The sequence below is a fragment of the Podarcis pityusensis genome (genome assembly GCF_964106645.2).
Source record: "Podarcis pityusensis genome assembly, chromosome: 3".
Taxonomy (NCBI): domain Eukaryota; kingdom Metazoa; phylum Chordata; class Lepidosauria; order Squamata; family Lacertidae; genus Podarcis; species Podarcis pityusensis.
In genome coordinates this window covers 22664552-22686531 of record NC_138026.1, presented here as the reverse complement: position 1 = coordinate 22686531, position 21980 = coordinate 22664552, and the positions used below count along the sequence as shown (strand labels likewise).

The 21980-nt window shown below is 41.1% G+C and overlaps 1 protein-coding gene across 4 annotated transcripts in view; it reads right to left on the bottom strand.

Annotated features, from left to right (window-relative positions):
• Window positions 1-21980, bottom strand: part of CSMD1 (CUB and Sushi multiple domains 1) — a 940367-nt gene that overhangs the window by 140115 nt on the left and 778272 nt on the right. For all 4 annotated transcript variants that reach the window (XM_080998891.1, XM_080998892.1, XM_080998893.1 and 1 more), the window contains 4 exons: window positions 21759-21961; window positions 11012-11203; window positions 7742-7880; window positions 3718-3905 (listed from right to left, as the gene is read on the bottom strand). In XM_080998891.1, coding sequence (XP_080855017.1) covers window positions 3718-3905; window positions 7742-7880; window positions 11012-11203; window positions 21759-21961 — 722 coding nt within the window. The remainder of the gene's footprint in view (window positions 1-3717; window positions 3906-7741; window positions 7881-11011; window positions 11204-21758; window positions 21962-21980) is intronic.

Sequence of the window (21980 nt, the reverse complement as noted above, 5' to 3'; positions counted from 1 at the left end):
AGTTCAACTCTAGCTGAAGAAATCTGTTATTCTTTAAGTTGCCAGAGCAATTAAAGGCATAACGAATGAAGACACCGTCCAAGAGACATGGACCCCTTTTTTAAACTATGTCAATGGCCAAAATCAAAACCAACAACTCAACAATATCAGTGGAGGGGTTACGTCAAGTAATGTGTTTAAATGTTGAAAGTATGTGTATTTCTAGAGACAATGGAAATAACAAACATCATTCACTGTGCTGCTGGATAAGTGTTTAATAGCTGTATTAAAAGCAATACAAATTTTGTTTTTTAAAAATCAGTTCAGTTACAAGAAAGCTGTTATAGGACTTAGTAGTTCAGTTAGAGCTGCTGCTTTTTATAGTGGACGGGACAATTAAAATATTTGATTGGCTGGGTATTTAAAATTCTATTGGCAATCATTGGCTCATAATTATAGGTCAATGTGCTGGCAAACATAGAGATAATTCAAACTCAGCAGTCGGAGAATCCTGACTGAAGTTCGATACAAGGGCAGCCATAGCATTGCTGAGGCTGTGTGTGGTCGTTGTGGTATGGTGAGAACAAACAAACAAAACAGTACGGCAAATAACAATCAGAACAGGATGCACATCGAAGAGTCAAGCCTTACTATAGGAGCACAGCCTTAGAAAGCAGGCTATGTGTATAAAGCACTAAAACAACTGAAAAATTGTGACCTATTTGAATAATACAGATATGTATTTGTTTTTGGTGCATAATTTATTCCACTTCAACTAGTAATATGGACGGGGGGGGGGAATTATGAAGGGCACTGAAGCCCCACAGCTGGCATTTAAAAAGATTTAATTCCCTAAATTGTACCAGCATTTCAGAGCTGCTTATGTACTATGTTTAAAGAACATTTTACGGAACCAGGGCACTTTGAAGCATAACTTAAAGAATAGGAAATATATCTTACAAAATGCTCAGGGTTCCAGCTACTCCAGTTCATTTTCCCTCTGTTTTCTCTCTACTCCCCGCCAAATATTCAGTTGTGTATGTTATATGCATGGACCTCAGGAAGCATGGCTGCCCATTTAATGTAGGCAGGGGGAAGACTGTCCCTTGTAGCCTGGCAGTGCAACATCCTTTTAACATCCTTTCTATGCAGATAGCAGGAGCATGTGAACCCCTTTGAACAAATGAGCATTGTTTTAGAATGTTTATATAACTATATTGATAAAGCAGTTGTGGTACACCTGATTCAACTGGGCTTTCCCTCCTTCTCTTTAATTACATCTGTCCTGTACATTTTGATACTATTTCCACAAAGAAACTAGATCTGCTCTAAGAGAAAAGGGCTTGGGAATTCTAAGCACATATGCAAACCCAAGCAAAGAAAAACAGCTAATGAGACAAGAGAAATCTGCATGTTCACAGTATCTTTTCAGAAACAACCCAAAAGGTATTATGCAAATGCCTATCTCCTGATTGGCCGGGAACATCTGTCTGATAAAGCAGAAATATTCTCATTTTATATAGCTTCGAGAAATAAACAACATGTATGCAAATTGGTCTTCAAATAATCTGCACCCAGAATGTATGAAACTGTTATGTATTAAACAGATGTACATCATTTTCTCGTATTTAAATTGTGCAAGTCATTTCTGTTTGAGAAGATCTTCCCTCAACAGCAGCTCTTGTTCTTTATACTCGGCATAAAAGTCGTTTAGGCATGCAAGAAACCAAGCAGACAAACAGAAAGTAAGTGCATTAATCAAAAGACCTTTCCAGAACTAAGATTCTACTGTGCACACTCCCCCCAAGAAAGATTCAGAATCTAGCATAAGTGGTCGCTTCCAGTACTGCCAGTTTATGAATGGAAGGCTTCTTCCATTCCTAGAAGGGACTTGGGTCCAGCAGAGGCTACTGCAAAAGGAAAAGGGGAGGCAATTTTGACTGATCCCCCTGCAGTCTCCAGTGCTAACTCTTCTGCCATTCTGAAGGGCCCCTCAATCCTCCAAAACAGCTGTAAGTGGACACTGGAGAAGAAAGAGAAAATGAGGAATCCCTTTTCCCTCAGAACAAGGTTCATATGGAACCCAGAGGGCACGTCTCGATCCAATGCTGTGACTTACTTATGTGGCATGGTACATTGGTCTCACTGCATCAATAAAATATATAATCACTACTTGGCTTAGGTGTGCTAGGTACAGCAGCATAATAAGAGTTAGGGTTCTGCACAATATGTGTTATTTATCCACAAGGAACTTCTCTGAACCCTGCTGTTTGTGTAAGGAGGAAGCATGAGCATGCCTTACATATATATGCATGAATAACATATATACAATGCTACCTCTACTTATGTTCCACCTCTGTGACATAAACATGAGAGTGCTGGAGGTGAAATAGTTAAACAGATTACCCAATCAGCACCCGGGGGGGGTGGAGTCAGAGGGAGTATAAAACCAGCTCTGGGAGGAGTGAAGGGAGGAGTTTGTTGGGAGTTGGGTGGTTGGTTGGAGTGGAAGTGAATTGGGATAGAGTTTGTGGGTACGTTGAGTTAGTGTAGCGAAATAAGCTGAGTCAGGAATAGTTAGGGGCTAGGCAGACAAGTAAATATCTGAGAGGTGGTTTAGTGAGTGAGAGCAGGTAGCAGAAGTTATAGGTCTGGATAGGCACCCCATGATTGTAATTGACCGATACCGTTTATGAAACCACACGCTTGTTAAACTGCAATAAATAAACAAAAGTTTGTGTTCCAATTTAACCCTGACTGGACTCAGTATTGTACCAGGTAGGGCCTAGGTGGTGGCAGGGAGAAATAAAGTGGTGGCACAGGGATCAATAGACAGTGAAACGTCCAGGGACCCTGTGTGATCGCCACAACATCCGGTTACGTATCCTTTGGGATACATACGCAGCAAACCCAGAAGTATTTTTCTGGGTTTCACTGCACGCGCATGCACAGAAGTGCTCTACACGCCGTGCGCATGCACAGAAGTGCTAAACCGTGCGAATGCCCAGAAGCGGCATCTCCAGATACGCACACCTCGGGATCTGACCAGAGCTCTGGAACGAATCCCGGGCACAACCAGAGGTACCACTGTATATCCCATATAACCCCCTTGTAGAATACCTGAAAATTCAATGTAGCTTGGAGGCAAACAATAACGTATCAGGATGCAGAAGACTGGCTGGGTTTTCCATTGGAAACAATGGCAAACAAAATGAACTGTAACTACAGAAATGTATGAACCAGTTGCAAATTAGCCACTAAACAAATGGAGTAAATAATGTATGAATAAATAAATATATAAAAAAATTAACTGGACAAAAAAATGGCTTCCACATCTATATACAGCATGGCTCTAAAAACGGCATTCAAATGTTTTGGGAGCAGGGAGTTGTCTAAAAAAGAGCTTTCCATCACAAATGAATGACCTCATGGCTTTTTTTGTAGCCTATGTAAATGCCTTTCCTACAAGAGCTTACACGATAAAATCAGTTCAGCAGATATGATTATAATGATGTTGGTTCTTTTTGTGATCATAGCCACGTTGATGATACGCACCATACATGAGAGAGTAACACCATCAATATACTTCAGCTATACTTGATTACGACTCTGTATCTAATTTTCACAAACTTTGTCAGAAACTTATGCATGATCCCTCACAACATGTCAAGTATAACTAGATGGGGAGAAATCTTGTGTTTACATTTTATGTGATGATACATATTTTGTTAAATTTACCTTTATATTCAATGGCAAATCCTGACATGCCAACGGAAGCATCACTACGAAATGCCAGAAATAGGTTATTACCACTGCTTTCTATTCTTTCAGGTGCCTGCGAGCCTTGAAAACTGCCAATTAGAGGGCTGTTGGAATCTTCTCCTTCATAAATATGCAAAAAATCATAACTGGGTTCCATGTTGAAACTGAAATAGAGAAGCAAGAAATAAAATGTCTCTGTTGTTGTTGTTGCTTAAAAAAAAAAAGATAATGGCATCAACATTCCAACTCTACTTCTAAGATTTGTGGTGCACTTTTATAAAGGATTTCTCTCTCCCACATTCTAAAGTATGAACAAATAGTAAAGTTTAACTTATTATACTGCAATTTATTTCAGAATGCCACACTGTTATTTTGTTCAGGCTCCCCCCACCATTCCTTATTAATACTTATTAGAGAATGTTTTGGCCCTCAGTGTTTTCTGGATAGGCACAAGAAGATGGGCAACTAAAATCCTATATATGCCAACCCAAGCTGCATTTTCATGGGGAAGAATCTGGCATGGAGCCCTTTGCCTCTATATATTTTGCCTGTTCCTTAGATTCCAGTGGCTTAAGGGTGTTTCCTACGTGTTCACAAGTCTTCTCAGAACTCTTTGGGTTCCGTTGATGTTTCATTTGAGGATGGTAATGTCACTATCTACTTTAACAGTAGCTTAACTGGAACTATTAACTGATCCCTAGAAAGCAGTTTTAACTAAAGTAATTGGAACTTCTTTTGTAACTCCTTCAAAGTTTAGTAGCTTAAATTATATTTTTTTGCATTTATCACCATTCTGTGTCTCTCTGCTATATCCACATACCTACCTACCTATTACTAAACAGGTCCAACAGCATTGTTTACTGGAGTTTAGGGAATCAAGACATTTACTTTACTCCAAAAATTGTGCAAATTAATCTGTATGAGATGAACTTTAAAGGGAAATTAAGACGTTGATCCCAGCACATACCTGGGAGTGCTCAAATCAGGTTTTTAAAATGCAAAACCCACATAGGTCTTCACGAATGCCAGGCTGAATTGCTAAAATATCTCAGCACTGAGCAAACAAAGTTATCTACTGGGCAGTAAAACTGCCTCCTGAGTCTCACAATGCCCCGAAACAAAGTTATGGCATCCTGCAGCATTGTTACAAGGGAGGTATTTTAAAGGAAAATGGCAATAACTGGATTATCAAGAAGAGACTGTGACAACTTGTAGCTGTAGCAAAATTACACCACTCTCTTCCATAAGTCGTAACATTACTACAGTGGTGCCCCGCAAGACGAATGCCTCGCAAGACGGAAAACTCGCTAGACGAAAGAGTTTTCCGTTTTGGAGGTGCTTCGCAAAACAAATCTGCTATGGGCTTGCTTCACAAGACGAAAATGTCTTGCGAGTTCCTGCGTTTTTTCCCCCTTTCCCCCCCTTTTTCTAAGCCGCTAAGCCGCTTATCTGCTTATCCGATAAGCTGATAAACCGCTAAAAGCCGCTAATAGCGCTAATCCGCTAATCCGGCAATGGGCTTGCTTCGCAAGACGAAAAAACCGCTAGACGAAGAGACTCACAGAACGGATTCTTTTCGTCTTGCGAGGCACCACTGTATTATCATTCCCACCCCTAATCACTGTAATGGTTCCCGTTATTATGGCCTGCAAATGTTGTTATGGAAGTAGAGGGGCATCTTTGGCTCAGTACCAGAATATTGTGAGTGCAGTTAGTCCTTTGAGAGAGAGAAAACTACAAACTAAGCATAGTCCTAACAACTAGGAATAGAAACAGGAGCCCAACACTTTTATGGTAATTGTCATTCTACCAGTATTTTTCTTAATTGACTGATTTGGTATTTTGGGGAGACTCTCCCCAAAGAGCATAGGACTCTCCCCAAATATGCCATAGGAAGGCAAGATTCAGTAGAAATTATGAGCAGAATTATCCTCTATAGAATGCTCCTGATCTCATCTAACATTTGGGGTAATATAGTTGTAGCACCAAAAAGGAAATAAAAAGCAGAAAACCCAAACTGGTGAAAGCCAATATTTATGGTAAAAAGCTGATAGAGTTTGGAAAATATAAAGCCATCTTTGGGGAAGTAGAGATGAATTTCTTGTCCTTTTTTGCCTGTATCAAAACATATTTTTAAATTTTTTAATGTTGTCTCTCCCCCCCCCCCCCATTTGCACTTGGTGGGGGTTATACTTTTTCTGTTGCTTTGAGTAAACTAGTACAGTAATATAGATACTCAACACCTTTAGCATGCGGTGATTACATCCCACATTCACTTTAATTAATTCTTATACCCGGTTAATGAAATTTTCATAGAAGGGAGAAGGGAGGAGTGACACAGAACAATCTATTTCCTTATGTGTATGGAGTGCTGGTTAGAAGAAAGAAATGTACCTTTCTGTAGCTCTTCAGGATCAAATATGACACACACACCTCCCAATTTAAGAAGGCTGCAGTCAGTCAAGAGTTCTCACACTGACTTCAAGAGGAGATGGACTAAATCACAGATGTACTAATACTGCCCTGTATTAGCAGTAGCAAATCACATTTTGTATCCTTCCTAAGCTGGTGTGCTAGCGGCTCAATTGAAAAATTAAATCACTGCATTGGACGTCCTCACTGTTCTATGGCTTTCACAGCACAGAAGCCCTGTGCAATACCTATTTCCACTTTCTCTGTCAATGTATGGATGGTGACATTGTCCTGAAGAAGAAGTATGCAGATATCCCCCAGAATACCTTGCGGCATACGTACCAACAGTTTGGGAAGCTCTGTTCTAAGCACACCTTAAAAAGGATTTACTTGGCAGATGACACTAAACTCTAATACACAAGTTGTGTATTTAGCACTATTAAAGCAAATATATGAAAGTTTTCACCCACCTTACCATAAATCTAACTGTATAAATATACTGCTATAAAGTTACACTGTCTGTGACTAACTAGGAAGGAGACCTCAGGAGGCTCAGTGAAAATGTCAAGTCATTGTACAGTGGTACTAAAAAAGCAAATGTCATGTTAGAGATTATTAGGAAAGGGACCGAACATGGAGCGCAAATACTCATGATGTCTTTATAAATCTATTGTGCAAAGCATTCGTAATATTGTGTATTATTCTGTGTATGGCCCTGTCTCAAAAAGAGAGAAAGGGGAAACCAAAATAATTAAGGGGACATTCTTTATCAGGAAATACACCAGGGCTTTTTTGTACTGGGGGGGGGAAGCAATGATAAAATTTTATAAGATTAGGGGGGGAAATGTGAAGAGCTTACGCAGAGAGAAAATGTTGCCCCTCTTTAGAACTTGGGCAATCCAACAACGTTGTCTGGTAGTAGCTTCGGGACGGACAAAATAAAGTAGTTCATCACACAATGCATAATTAAATTATAGAACATACTGCTGCATGATGCCATGATGGACATTATCTTAGTGGATAGCTTAGTTTATCAGCAACTATTAAGGGGAACCTTTTCCCCTCTGAATACCAGCTACTAGGGGAAACAGCAGAGAAGGCAGGTGAGTTTAATAAAACCTAGTTTCCAGCCCTTACCTCCTCTCCCTCTCCATTTTAGTCAAACCATGGTCCCCTGTGGCCTTCTAAGGATAGTAGCTAAGAGAGCCATCACAAAAAAGTAAAGCAGCAAGGCCCCCTCCAGCACCCCTGTAATTTTAGCATTGGGACTCATAGAATCGAAGAGTTAGAAGGGACCCTAAGGGTCATCTAGACTCAGGAGCTTTGATGCCCTTCTGGCAGGCATTTGCTCACTGTTGGAAGCAAAACTAGATGCCCCCCACAGAGCTTCTCTTAAGTTCTTATTTGCTTCTACATCTTCCTGTAGCACCGACACAGAATGTTCTAAATGAAGGCTGTAAGGCATTGCTTGGGGGGGAAAGTAATTAGAAATGCTATGAAGTGATAAATGATGTGATTTTTTTGAATGTGACATTTAAATAAATACATGCTGTAAAAAATAAAAAAAGCATGGCTCTAGAAATGGTACCTTTTGAATATCAAGGCAATGACAAAATCAGGGTTTACTTTTATTCTCCAGTCACACTCCTTCCCAGGAGGATACGGCTGCGGGTAGTTTGGTGATAAAATAACACCTGCCGGGCCTGTGAGGTTTCCACCACATGCAGCTGTCACAGAACACAGAGAAGAGGAAAGCAAAATTGATCACAATGGTCACACTAAGCACTGGCAATTGTCAAAGTAAGTTGAGACCTTATACATTTGATTATTTCTTTCTAGCATCTTATTTTTTAGCTAATTGCTATTCAATAATCCAAGAGCAAGAAGAACTAAGAACATACAGGAATGTGTGTGTTTGCAACGTGTTTCCGTATGCATGCATGCACTATGTGCATACAGTATATCACTATCCAATACTACCCTTCCCTTCCCCCAGATATGTACACCATGTGCAAGTCAAAACAGTATAACAGGGACAAAGATTCTAGCCTAGTCCACTATTGGACTAGGTTTTGCAAGGTACACACTGTTAGAAGTTATTGTTGTTGTTTTAAAAAGTCAAATGCTCTCTGCATGTATGAAGCATCTACCACCTTATTCTGATACAAGAGGGGTAGCCAACCCACAAACCATAGGTTGGCTATGGCCCACGGAGCCACAGAAAGTGGCCCGCAAAGCCACAGGAAGTGGCCCGCCAGCCCCCACAGCTTTATCCCCCGTTCTCAGTACTGTGGTTCTCAGGACTTCAATTGCAAGATAAAGCCCTCTGCTTGTTCAGTAGAGATCACTACCTAAAGGTCAGCCAGAGGGCTTCATTTCCCAATCCTAGCGCTGACCACCACCCTGCTAAAATTAGGAGATAATGAGCTATGTCTGCTATTTAGAGATAAAGAGTAAAAGGCAGCATCCTCAACACTGGGGAGGATTGCAAACACTGCCTTTCTCTCTCCACAGCTACAGAGGAACTGTGCGCAGGACTGCAGCCAAAATCTGCCATTATAATACTGTAGAGATGAAACACAACAAAGCAAATAACAACAAAGCATTGATAAATCAGCTGCAAAATAATAGGAGAAAGATAAGACAGAAGCAGCAACATGGTCATTTCACATCCAGGTTCCTAAAACCTGATGGAAGAGAAAAGGAACATCTGTAAAATATGTCACGTATCAGGAGCAGGGGTTGGGGTAGCAAAGACCTATGAAAGGAGAGATTTTGCTTATTAAAGTAGGTCAAAGTATGACAAACTGTTAAGGCCTTTGAAGTGTGACAAGTACGGATAAATAGCAAAGGTATTCAAGATTTATTTAAAATTGCATCCTGGTCTAACCAGGAATTCTTCTCTGGGAAGTGAATTCCATAATTTGGGTTCCAGGAACGAAAACGTTGTATTTCGGGTAAGTGCAAAACAACCCCAAACCATAGTCACACAATCCTATGTAAGGAAGGCCTCTTGAGAAGGTATTAATAATGTGTCTGGCTATTCCTCTAACAAATTCCTTCAGCAGTGCAGAACTTCTGCATAAAGAAACATTCAAAATTGAGGATTTGTCTATATTCTCGTCCGTCTTTCTTTAGACAAAAGAAAGCCAATAAAATCACTTTACTTGATTAAAAAAAGATGCCTCCCAATCCAAGTATCCAGGCAGACACTAACAGGAAAAAAAACAATTCTGTGCTGGCAGGTAGGCAACTAAATCTGCAATCATGCACTTAAAATTAGGGGTCTTGTTAACAGTGGTACTGAACACCTATAATTCTCATTGTAGTAACAATAGTAATCAGCCCAGGCGGCTATTTTGTTTAAAAATAGATCACGCTAACAAAATAGCTCTTTTGTAAGTTATTACTCTAGTGAAGACTCAAATTTTTTCCACATCTTCTGATGACTCAGCCTGAGGTAAAATACAGAGCTGCTCTCAGAGAAGTTATAAAATGTGAACGCAGCAAAAAAGTGAAATAAAAAATTAAACAAACATGAATGTCTGTTTGACAACAGTCAGAATGCTAAAAAGAATGCTATTAAATCTCAGCTACCCTAGTATACAAGAGTAATTCTTTGTGAGTATTTTAAATGTTCTATTTTATCCTGCCTTTATAGAACCTTTGAGGCTTGAAGTACTGCTATGTTTAGTATAATGAACATTTTAAACTGCATAATCCTCAAGGTCATCCTTCTTAGTAAAATACACTTATGGTACTTCGCCATAATGACTCTCCTAAATGAACTATTTGCATCAAAAACAAACAACAAACAAAGGAAAACTAAATAGGCTAATCAGTCGGCTTTACATCCCTTGTCTAAAGGTTGAACTAGAGATGACATTGCTTCCACTGGCTCCAATGGCTTTTTCCCTTGAAATGCAAATAGCAGCTTCAGAGAGTGATGACAGAAAGAGAGAGAATACATTTTGTCTCCAGGCCCACAGTCCTGTGGCTTTCCTTTGGCTGCTATTTAAGTAACAGAATTGTGAGTGTTAATTACATTCACACCGCTGACTTCACATCTCTTTGGCTCTAAGTATTAATTCTTCCTGATACACTAGCAAGTCTGGCCTTTCCTCTTCCTTTCTACAACCAAAAATTTAGTTTGCATTCAAGATTAGGGGGCTGCTATGTTAGCATTTCAGTGGGGGTGGGGGGAGGCTGCTGCTTGGAGGGGCAAAGGAACAGAGAGGTCAGCATGGTGTAAACAAACCAGCAGGATTGCTGGATTGGCTCCGCTAGTGCTTTTGCACCGCTCCCTGATTCCAGGTTCCTCCCTTTCCCAGTAAGGAGGTACAGTGACTCCACCCCACCTGACAAGCCACGTCTGTGATTAAGGCAAACCAAATTGCTGCTCCTAGGGGTTATAAAATGAATTTCCAAAAGTTCGCCATGACAAAGCTCCTGCTTTTTCAAAATACCCAGCAAAACTGTGAAACTCCTTCAAGTATGTTTCTCACAGAAAATGGTCCAAGGTTGAACTCATCCTATTCAGGATTCATAGAAGAGGTAGATGATTTGGAATACCATGCAAAGGCAGAACCACATGGCACATGCGCTAATGTTATAGCCCATGGGAACAATTACATTACAAACAGTGGTGAAAGTTTATCTCGATCTAGGCCACAGAAGATTAACAATTGGGCCCAAGTATTTAAGGACACAAAAAGTAATCTATTCTCAGTCTAAGCCACCACAGCCACGACTGCTGCATTAAGTGTTTCACCACCCTGAATGACCCAGTTTGAATATCAGAATGCAGTGGTATCTTAGATTAAAACCTTAAAAAGAACCTAACATTCCATCTCAATACCTATACATGTAGGTGCATCAGGTTGCCAAAAGAACCGATTATTCAGCTGCACACAAGTAATTTTATCCTGCCCTTGGAGCTGATACCCTGGGTCGCACTGGAAGGTGATGGCATCCCCAGGTTCTCTGCTGTCTCCATATCTGCTGCCATTCTGAGGAGTTCCAGGATCATTACAGGTTGATGCAACTGACGCTGCAAATAAAAATAAGAAAACCAAAGTTTCAGATACATATTATGAATATTTCAAAGCCTTGCATTTCACTACATGTTTTGTAACAGAAACATTTCTTTGTTCTTTGTGTGTTATGTCAGGAAAGTTGTGTATATGACTGCTTCTGTAGGAAATTGCCCACTGTGATGGATCATGTTCCAATTTCCTTCCAATTTCCTCCGGGAAGGGTAATGATGGAGGGTTAGAAAATAACATTAGGGTTTACATTTTCTGTACAACTAGCCTACCAAAATCATTCTTATTCCCTTTAATACTTCAGCTGTCAGTCATCTAAACTTCACCACCATTTCTCGGAATAGAACAAACAGAATAATACACCTAATGTTCTTTGGTTTTATGAATGTATTAAAGAAGAAAATATACCCAAAGTAAAAAATAAAACCAAATGACATTTCAAAATTCATTCATTCATTTATTAATCACATGGAAATTAAATCATTTTGCTGGGAATATTGCATACCATGACTTCAATTTAAGTCAAAATCTGAAACACAGATTTTAATACTTGCATCCAAATTTCCCAATAATAGGAATGGTTATAAGTACAGTTACCCAAATATGCTTACAAGCTCTCTTCAGATTTTCCTGGTCAATGTGGAAGGTCTGGGGGGGGGGGAAGGTCTGAAGAGAGAATCAGGAGCCAACAAAAGTCACTAAGTCACAGTGATAGTTCTCTTGTATATCAAAAGCCTTCTGTGGATAAAATGAACTTTGGTGTCTGTAGAACGCAAAATCTGTATCCAAATCACCTCTGAGTATTTTACCTGCTAGATATGTTTATTCCCCCTCCCTTTTCTAAACTGACTATTTTCAAATCAGACAGAAAGTTGTTAATGCATGTTATTATTATTAATACTAATAAAATAAAAGAAATAATGTAGCAACAATATTCAAGCATAGTTAAAGAAAAGTTCTCTACCACAAGCTTCATAAACTATCATGTAACTAGTCACCAGAAATGAGTGATTCAAATGAACACGTTAGCCAAGAGCAGATCCCCTCTCCCTTTGAAGTACCAAGAATTATTACTCTTGGGCTGAACTGAAAAAATGAGGATGGTGGCATCCCTAACTACGGCTTCTCTCAAGGCTCAGTCACTGTACCTCTTTGCAAGATGGTGACCATCCCTGTCAGATGCCTGGGGAAATGGGTCAAAATTTCCCCAGCTGGCTAAAATAGTGGTGATACTGCAGAGAAGAACTGGGCTATGAATAAAAAGGTAGCAGGAAGACTAGAACAGGGACTCTTTAATATCATATTCCCAGCAATCTTGGGGGGGGGGGTCCTCTTCCCCCACTAACTCGTAAGAATATCCTTAAATGTAATGAGTGATTTCTTACTTCTCTGTTCAGATTGTAGGGTATTAAGTACCTACTGTAGGCATTTCACAGTTCATTACAAACTCACCAACATATTCCTCCATGATTGCCATTATCCTATAAAGGTAAAGGTACCCCTGACCATCAGCTCCAGTTGTGACCGACTATAGGGTTGCGCGCTCATCTCGCTCAAGAGGCGGGAGCTGGCACTTGTCCGCAGACAGCTTCCGGGTTACGTGGCCAGCGTGACTAAGCTGCTCCTGGCGAACCAGTGCAGCACACAGAAACGCCGTTTACCTTCCCGCCGGAGAGCGGTCCCTATTTATCTACTTGCACTGTGAGGTGCTTTCGAACTGCTAGGTTGACAGGAGCTGGGACCGAACAACGGGAGCTCACCCCGTTGCGGGGATTCGAACCGCCGACCTTCTGATTGGCAAGTCCTAGGCTCTGTGGTTTAACCCACAGTGCCACCCGCGTCCCCCATTATCCTACAGTAATGGCATATACGGTATCTGAAGAAGTGTGCATACACACGAAAGCTTACACCCAGATCAAACTTAGTTGGTCTCTAAGGTGCGTCAGACCAACACGGCTACCTACCTGAATCTATTATCCTATAGTATTAGGGCAGTTGCCATGTTCAGTCATCAGAGTGAGAGTTAATGCTAAACTTTCAGGTGTTAACACAACAAAAGTGGCAGAGCACTTCCTTTGCATACAAAAACGCCTGGTCAAATCCGGGGCATCTCTTGGGGAAACCCCATGTCTGAAACCATAGAGAGTAACAGATTACATGTAATTTGTACTTTAGTTCACAGAGACCTTGGAAAGGGAGGCTTTTCCTCCCATCCTGCCACAACTGAAATGCTAATACAAATGAGGCTACTCAAGAGGGAATACTAATATTACTTTCATTCAAAACAAATGCCATTCACAGAAAAAATCATTTTGAAAATATCTCACAGCGGCCTGGCAAGAGCACACAGCATAGCCTGCCACAGTCATGATCCACGTCCCTACATCTCGTCAAGCAGTCAGCGGGAATCCAACAAGGCAGACGCAGAGACAGATGCTGCTGCTGAAACAGTCTTTTTGCCAGACTATGTCCTGTGGCTCTTGAAACTGACAAATGTGCTCAATGTGCAGCCAGTGATGCTTAAGATCATCCTAGAGGAGCGAGGAGAGGCAGCGACATACTCAGCGACAGCAGTGGCTGGCTCCCAAATTGCTAATCCAATCAAAAGAATTTGTTAATTTGCTTTGTTTACCCTTTTCGCTCAGCTTCCATGTCCCTTAATGAATGTCTTTAAGTAGGAACATGGCTCTCTTTCTGACCAGTTGGTTAGCTGATATGATCATTATCATCTGAAGCCCCATTCCCCCAGGTGGGCTGCACACTTCTGCCTACTCTTCTTATCAAGCTTCACATTATAGTGCCTGGTGATAATGTTGCCATTATAAGATCTGGGCCATTACAGACTCTTGAGCAGGTGTAGCACTTCTCTTCTGATGACTATTAAGTGATGTGTGGTTATGGGCCATCCCAATCTCTGCCGAGCGGTGCAGGATTCCAGGGGTCTTGGAACTTAACCAGGGTTCGTGTTTGGAATGAGACATAGTGGAGACTGTAGTGTCTTTAAGATATATAGTTTTATTTACACATGTGCACACCCAAGCCATAATGGAAGAAGTGCAGAACCTTATACCCTATGAGTGTCTGCTGTTGCTTCTCCCATTGCTTCAGCAAGATTGAGTCCAGAGTGGTAACCAGCCCATGTCCCTGGTCTTCCACTTCCTTTGTGCTCTTTCCAAAAAGCTCCTGCAAAAAGACACTATATCCATAGGGTGACATCACACCCCCTGTAACCCTGGCAACCTCCCCCTCCCTACTATTTTGTCCCTGCCCACTACTCAGGGCCAGGGGAAGGACAGCATTTGTAGTGTCAATTGCTCTAAATGACCTGGTCTTCTCTGTATTTTTACACTGTTAATTTCAATGTCTGTTACCTTCCTTCTCTAAACACTGATTTAAAACCCAACACCCAGGAATCTAGGGGGAGGCAGGGCACCCAGAAACCTGGAGAAAGCAGGGAATCTACAAATCCATAAGAGTATTTTGGCATATAGGTGCTAACCAAAGATATACTAAGTAAGCCATTGGGCTCTTGATCTGAGGTAGCGAGTATTTATTGATTGCATTTATATTAACAGACACAGATACAACTGAAAACATAAAAATAGAGAATGGGAAGCAGAGAGCAGACTGGCTGGGTTCATAATGTAGTTATTGTGTCTCTACATGAGTGGGAAGCACCTGCTGTCCTCAGAGGAAGTAGTGTTGCTATTCTTCTAGAAGCCCACCCTGGATTAATGGATTCACAGCAACTCCTGGTCAGTAGTCCATACCTTTTTTTAGGTAAGGTACTGGAGAAAGTCATGGCACAGCAGTTGCAGGCATTCCTGGAGAGTACTGATTATCTAGACTGAAAGGAACTAGCCAGGGATATAAATTAGGAGCAACCTAGTGTGGGGAGCTACAGAGAGCACCAACGGACAAGGTGTGTTAAGCAGATATGCAAGTTCAGCAGCAGGACAAGGAGGTCAGGGCATACCACTCTGCCCCTCGTTTCCATGATCTAAAGAAAACCTCAAACCCCCAATTAAGTAAATTAAACTACAGCATTTACTGACATGTTCTGCATTTTGTATATTTGCATTTCCAGTGCCCTGTATTTCGATGTATTGAATGTTTGCTGTAAGCTGCTTTGGGCCCAGCTCATTGTGGAAAAGCAGCATACTGTATACAAGTAAACTCAATCAATCCAAAACAATGGTGCAGGTAGAATTCCAGTAGGGATGTGGAGACTCCCCTGCGTTTCACACTGTCTGTCACATGTACAGCTATCTACCTGTTGAACAGATTTCTGATGTGCAATAAGCTCCAGGTTCTCTGGGAACAAGTATTTTCCCCCATTAGGTCAAGATGGCAGACTTGGAAAAGCTAATAGGAATAGGGAGGTTGACGACTGAGATCTAGATACACCTCACTTCCAGGATAATAACTCCTTGCTGTCAGGGAGAATGAAGGACGAGGGCGAAAAAACATTGTTCTGAGGATTCTTGGGGTGGGGTGGGGATAAACAGTTATCCTACCATGCTAATGATACTTCCCCGGAGGCTGGAGGGATCCTGGTAGTGGGTGATTACTGACTGAGTGGTTGGTCTCCAGCTCTAGGCACAGCACACAAGGACATCATCAATCTTCTGGCCTGGCAGTTGCACTGACAGTAGTCCTGGTTGACTAACCTCCCACCAAGGCTGTTAGGAGCAGTTTCACACGACTGATTGTGTTAAGACTTGCCTGCAGCCTTCAATAGTACAGCTCATTAACTGCTGCCAACTCCACGGACCTAACACAATTCATGGGACTGCTCCAGCTTGGTTCTGATTCTTTCTAGAACGGTTTAGGCGTATCAAGCGTTTAGTGCTCAGCCAACAAAGGCAATCCATCTAAGCCAACAGCTAACCACTTTAACACCAGGGAGGGTTAACTGAAATAAAGCAGATTTAAATCATCAAGAAAACAGGTCATTTTAGACCAAGTTTCCCATTGATACTTCAGACAAGTTTTGCATCTCTCTGATTTTTCATGCTTCCTTCTGTTTTCTTTTACCTATACAGGGGATGTTTTATAATATTTCCATATCAGATCTCTCTTACAAATAGGACCCATAATTGTTTGTGTAGTTAAGGATGGGAATGTAGGAACATGCATACTGAATACTGTTGCTCCGTTCTGCTTTACTCTATCTCAGCTCTACCCTCACAAAAACGAAAGTACAGGAGGAAATCACAATAACTGATAGGCAGACGTAAGGTCTCATGGAAGTATTCCATTAATGAGACCTAACAATGCAAGGATTTCTGCTTGCTCAACTGGGTTTTTGTTTTTTTTACACCTCTCTTCTCTCCAGGCACACCCTGCCTAATTCCCTAAATCTGCTGCAGAAGATTGGGGAAACTCCAAGACAGATTTAGTGGGTGTGCAGGGTGAGAAGTAGGTGGAGAAATCTGTGCAGTGACAATTTATTTAAAAGTAACACTTTGAAGAAGAAACTTATGCATCTGAGGAAGGAGAGGGGAGGGCAAAACATTTATGCTACAGCGTAAAGAAAAATAGTATATGAGTCAACTTTAAGATGTTCCAAAAGAAATGGAGAAGTTTGCTTTCATTTCTTTTTAAGTATTGGAACATCACTGCTGTGAGTCCCTCCTTGCCTTGCAGGTCTTTTCCCACCTGGCCAGGGATGGCAGGTCCCTGACTGACTCCAGCTACAAAAGCTGAGGCTGCTGAACAGAATCGTGGGCCGAGGGGGTTTTGTTGCAGGGATTAGGTTGTTGCTGTTATTTTTCTAAATTTTTATTTTGTACCCTATTATAAATGTGGAAATTTGATCAATTTGGTTGTGTACTTTTTGATGGTTTGTTTATTGTCTGTGACTACTTCTGTTATAGGACGCGGGTGGCGCTGTGGGTTAAACCACAGAGCCTAGGACTTGCCTATCAGAAGGTCAGTGGTTCGAATCCCCACGACGGGGTGAGCTCCCGTTGCTTGGTCCCCACTCCTGCCAACCTAGCAGTTCAAAAGCACGTCAAAGTACAAGTAGATAAATAGGTAACACTCCAGCGGGAAGGTAAACGGCGTTTCCATGTGCTGCTCTGGTTTGCCAGAAGCGGCTTAGTCATGCTGGCCACATGACCCAGAAGCTGTACGCCAGCTCCCTCGTCCAATAAAGCGAGATGAGCGCCACAACCCCAGAGTCGGCCACGACCGGACCTAATGGTCAGGGGTCCCTTTACCTTACCTTACTTCTGTTATGTTTGCTGTTATGTATATTTTTTATATGTTGTGAGCTGCCTTGAACATGGTTTTAACTTTGTAAAGGCAGCATGCGAATAAAATAATTGATTGTTTGAGGTTATTTTTTTAAATTTAATATAATTTCCCTTTCCTGCTAGCTCCCCGCTCCTTCCGCCACCACTTCCTTTCCACTGAAGTAGGCAGAAGAAGAATGAATTGTTTGTTCATTTCAATAACATGGTGCAACTCTCACAATCGCTAAGAAAATTACGGTCAAGCATTAATTTTCTAAACTAGACTCCTCAGAACACAGGGGAGAGAGGCTGTTCCTATGGCCTGGCATCTTTCCCATCAGTAAACTATGGGTTATATCTAATGGTGGGGTGCTTGAACAGAACAGGCTTCCACTCCACTCCTCTCCTCCTCCTCCTGAAGCCTTTCCCCATGCCCTCAAAATCTATTTCCAGAGAGAGCTTGAGGGATTGTTGAGGGGCTAAAGGGGGGAGAGAGGAAGGGGAAATCCCACTGCATGAGCAGAAATCACCTGCTTTGTCCCTCCTATGTACCATGTGTGCTTAATCAATATAACTGCAGATCTATTGTAATTCTCTAGATGTGTGAACTTCAAGAACAATTGTATTGTACTAATCAATAAAGCCTGCTTCGCAAAAAGAAATAACTAGGGGTAGACATATCTGACAATTTTGGTTCCTCTCAGGTTCCCAATTTTCCAATCTTAGGTTAATTTCTCTGCACTTCTGCCTCAATTTGAAAGCACTTTTTAAAAAAATACTCATGAAAATTTGTCAGCATTTGAGTCTGCATTTATCCTAAAGTATACATTTTTGCAAGCAGTTTGACCTAATGTAATGCATTTTTATGTTGTTTTGTACATGTTATTTGGTTAGAGAACTGCACTGTAAAATTCAGAGAAGCACAAATTTTAAGAGGTGTTCAGTTTACGTATTGTTTGGAAAAGTGTGAATTAGGTCAGTTCACATCAAAGGCAAACTGAACCTAATTTCTTACCTTTACTGAACTGTAATAAACAATTATGATTTCTGAGTATGTTCCTCCCACTCCACAATTACTCAAGATCTGATGTTTCATTTCAACCCAGGAGCAAGGTAAATGGAAACAGAGAAGGAACCATACATTCACCTACTGTTTCCTAAACCACTCTGATTAACTGTTTGCGTCTATGAGTATCAAATGCCTTGGTATAATTAAGATGCTATATGGCATAATTGTAGATAGCATAAATGACTGAAAAACATCTTTAGCAGTCTGATGCTAATATTTCTTTTCTTTTCTTTTGCTGATTGTCATAAATGCCATCATCAGCAAATAATCTACTTTGTTAGAAATGTTGGGAAGTAGGGTAAGTGTTTTGTTTTGCATTTTGTTGTATTATGCTTGATTATTTTGACAGTTTTAACTGTATCTAACATCTTATTGTATTATTTATTGTTGTCATCTGCCCCAACATGAGTGGTGATGAAGGGCAGCAAATAATATAATAAATAAACAGGGATGCAGAGGTCAGCAAACTCTAAGTCTGCTAATTAATTAATCTGATCTTGGATACTCTTAAGGTCAGAGGTCTACTGTGGCTAAAGGAAATGGGTTATTCAGTTAACAGGCATTTCATTCTCTACCTTCTTACACATACCAGTACTTCTCTGAGATGTTTAGTTAGGAACCCCAGTTTCTAATAACTAGTTTAAATATATTTAACCCTGCAAAGTAAAGGTCAGGGATGCACACTGAACTCCATTTTCTATCCTTTTATGCATGATTAAATGGTAATTAAGTTTTAATGAAAAGTGTTAGGCTGATTACAATTAACATAATCACACCAGTCAGTTCATGTCCTCGTGGTGTTTTACATGCTGTGCTGAGCTGGTGAGACAATGGACTTTTGATGGGGTCCAAACATTTTGCGAGCAAAATACATTTGCATTCATCCAATTAATCATCTACATCAGCATACTTATTAAAGCAGGGGTGTGTGTGTGTTGGAAACTTATGTATAGAAATCTGTAGCATAAATTTATGCACATAAAAATTAATCTTTGAAAAATGGTAAACATCTGCAACCAAGCTGTAAGCCATGAAGATTACTCATAAGGGCAAAATTAAGAGCCATTTTGTGTTACTGTAGCTGTATGGGAAGAACAATGTCATGAATTTTTTCCACACTGCTTTGGTACAGATGACCAAACCATGTGGTCGGAGCCAATGACATCCAGTCCTCAATTATGCCACTATGGTAACATATAAATAAGCATTACCTCTCAAAAAAGTGACTATTTTTACTTCAAAACTCCCAAGGGATCCTATGAAAAGCTTGCCAGAGCTCTGATAATTCTGCAGTTCAAAATGCAATCAAGTTCTGATTGGACATGTCTACACACACACACACACACACACACACACCCCACTACCACCACCAGCAGATCACTCAAGAATCCTTTGCCAATAGATCCTTTGCTAAAATGCACAGTTGCTAGGCAAAGGAACAATTTAAACAGCAAAGCTGGGGGGATAAGAAGGTCCAAGCTGCATTTCCCCTAGCAATTGTTGACCCAACCCAAACATTTTTCTTTCCCCATACTGGACAAGACTGGCATTGTTTTTAATTAGCAAGTCTATTTTGGCTGAATATGATGCCAGTATGTGCAGCAATGCCAACGCCAGACAATTCATGGATCGCAGTGTCATGCAGAGATTCTGGTGCTACTGATCAGGGCCGGATTTAGGTTTGATGAGGCCCTAAGCTACTGAAGATAATGGGGCCCTTTATATGTCTACCTGTCCTTTGTCAACAACAAATTGTCGCTGTTTTTTGTGTTGAATATATGGTAATTTATGGACCTAATAGGTATCTAAAGCCATTTGCACAGGCAGAATGTAGGCACCCTATATATAGAAATGAGCAAACCAGTGATATTTTAGGGAGCAGGCTAGCAGTCGGGGCCCATTACTCATAGGAGCCCATACCACACAAAACACTGTTGCTGTATGTAGGTTTTATTTTATTTGTTTTTTATCTTATATTTTGCAAATGTACATCCAGGGGTTTTTTTCCCTTTAAATTTTTTTGGGGGCCCCAAGAGAGCGGGGCCCTAAGCTATAGCTTGTTTAGCTTATACGTAAATCCGGCACTGCTACTGATAAAGACGAATTACTGTACCAGCTCAAGAGCCACTTTCTAATGGTTTAATTTTGTGTCGCTCTAGAAATGCTTGAAAGGCCAAAACCATGTGCACAGGATCAGCTGTGTGAGTCCTTTCCCCTCCCTTTCTTGACTAGGTAAAAAATGAGAGAGAGATCCCACCCACATTTCCAGCCTTTCACATGTTGCCACAGTAGCATGGGATGAGCGCTGCCAGAAACAACTCCCATGCTGCTGCGGTCATCAGTGAAATGGTTCAATGTATCAGGGAACAACGGAATGGAAGCAGTGGCTTCTTATTCTACACAGCTTGCTTCCCTTTAAGATTGAAATGTTTATGATTCAAGTAAATGCCTTATTCGATGTTGTCAAGGGACTGTCAACGGAACAGGGGAGGGAGGAAGGGATGCCGTTGGAATACAGGGAGCCTCCTACGCTTCTGAGGAGCAGTTCCTCTTCCAGTGAGGGGAAAAGCCACACCTCTAGTGGAGAAGAGAGGGAAGGGACCAACCAAGCGAGGAGAGGGCTCGAAGATGCTGCTGAGAGCTCAAACGCCTCACTGAACCTGGCTGGCCAAGAGGTACACACGCCAATTCCGTCGCCCAGCTTGCGCAGAGGGGTGAAACACAAGGAGGGGAGGCGGAGATTTGGGGTGTCTAAGTTCTTATGTTGGGGGAGAAGCCGGAAGGGGCCACTCCCAGATTCTGCAAGTGACTCAGACAGACATGAACTTTGTGTATCTGCACTGTAAATAGTTTGCACAATAAAACCTGTAAAAGACAGGTCGGAGTCCTGCCTGGTTACTCACGAGCAACCACCATCCAGCATCTGACAGGTGTGAAATGCAGTAATTTGCACAGCAAAGTTTTTCAGGCAGAATCTGATCTGAGACACCCCTGTATGTCATTTGACCCCTGTCATTTGAATACAAAATTGAAATATGCTATTTGTCAAGAAGCATAAAGTAGAATATTTGGGGGAACTGTTTGTTTATATTTTTAGCAGATGTCAACTAATTCAGCATACAGTCAACAGATTTTGGGTTCTTACCAGACTGAAACTTGTTTTCAAAATGGCGTACCAGACCACGCTATTAGCAACAAAAACATGAAAAGCCAAAACTTGATTTTACTCAAGGACTAAACAAATCCACCTACTTGAAAACTGGATAGAAAATCCTGATTTGCTGATGAAGAAGTCACTGTCAAATTGCAAAGTCAGGGAGTTGAAAGTACTATAAATATCTTCAGGAAGAGCTGAGCCACTCCACTCTTTCAGTAGAATACTGCTTTCAACAGGACCATCCCACACTTTGAGTATGTCATGAGCCACCTCAGTGTCAAAAACAATAAAATGCAAACTGCAAATGAAAGAAGAAT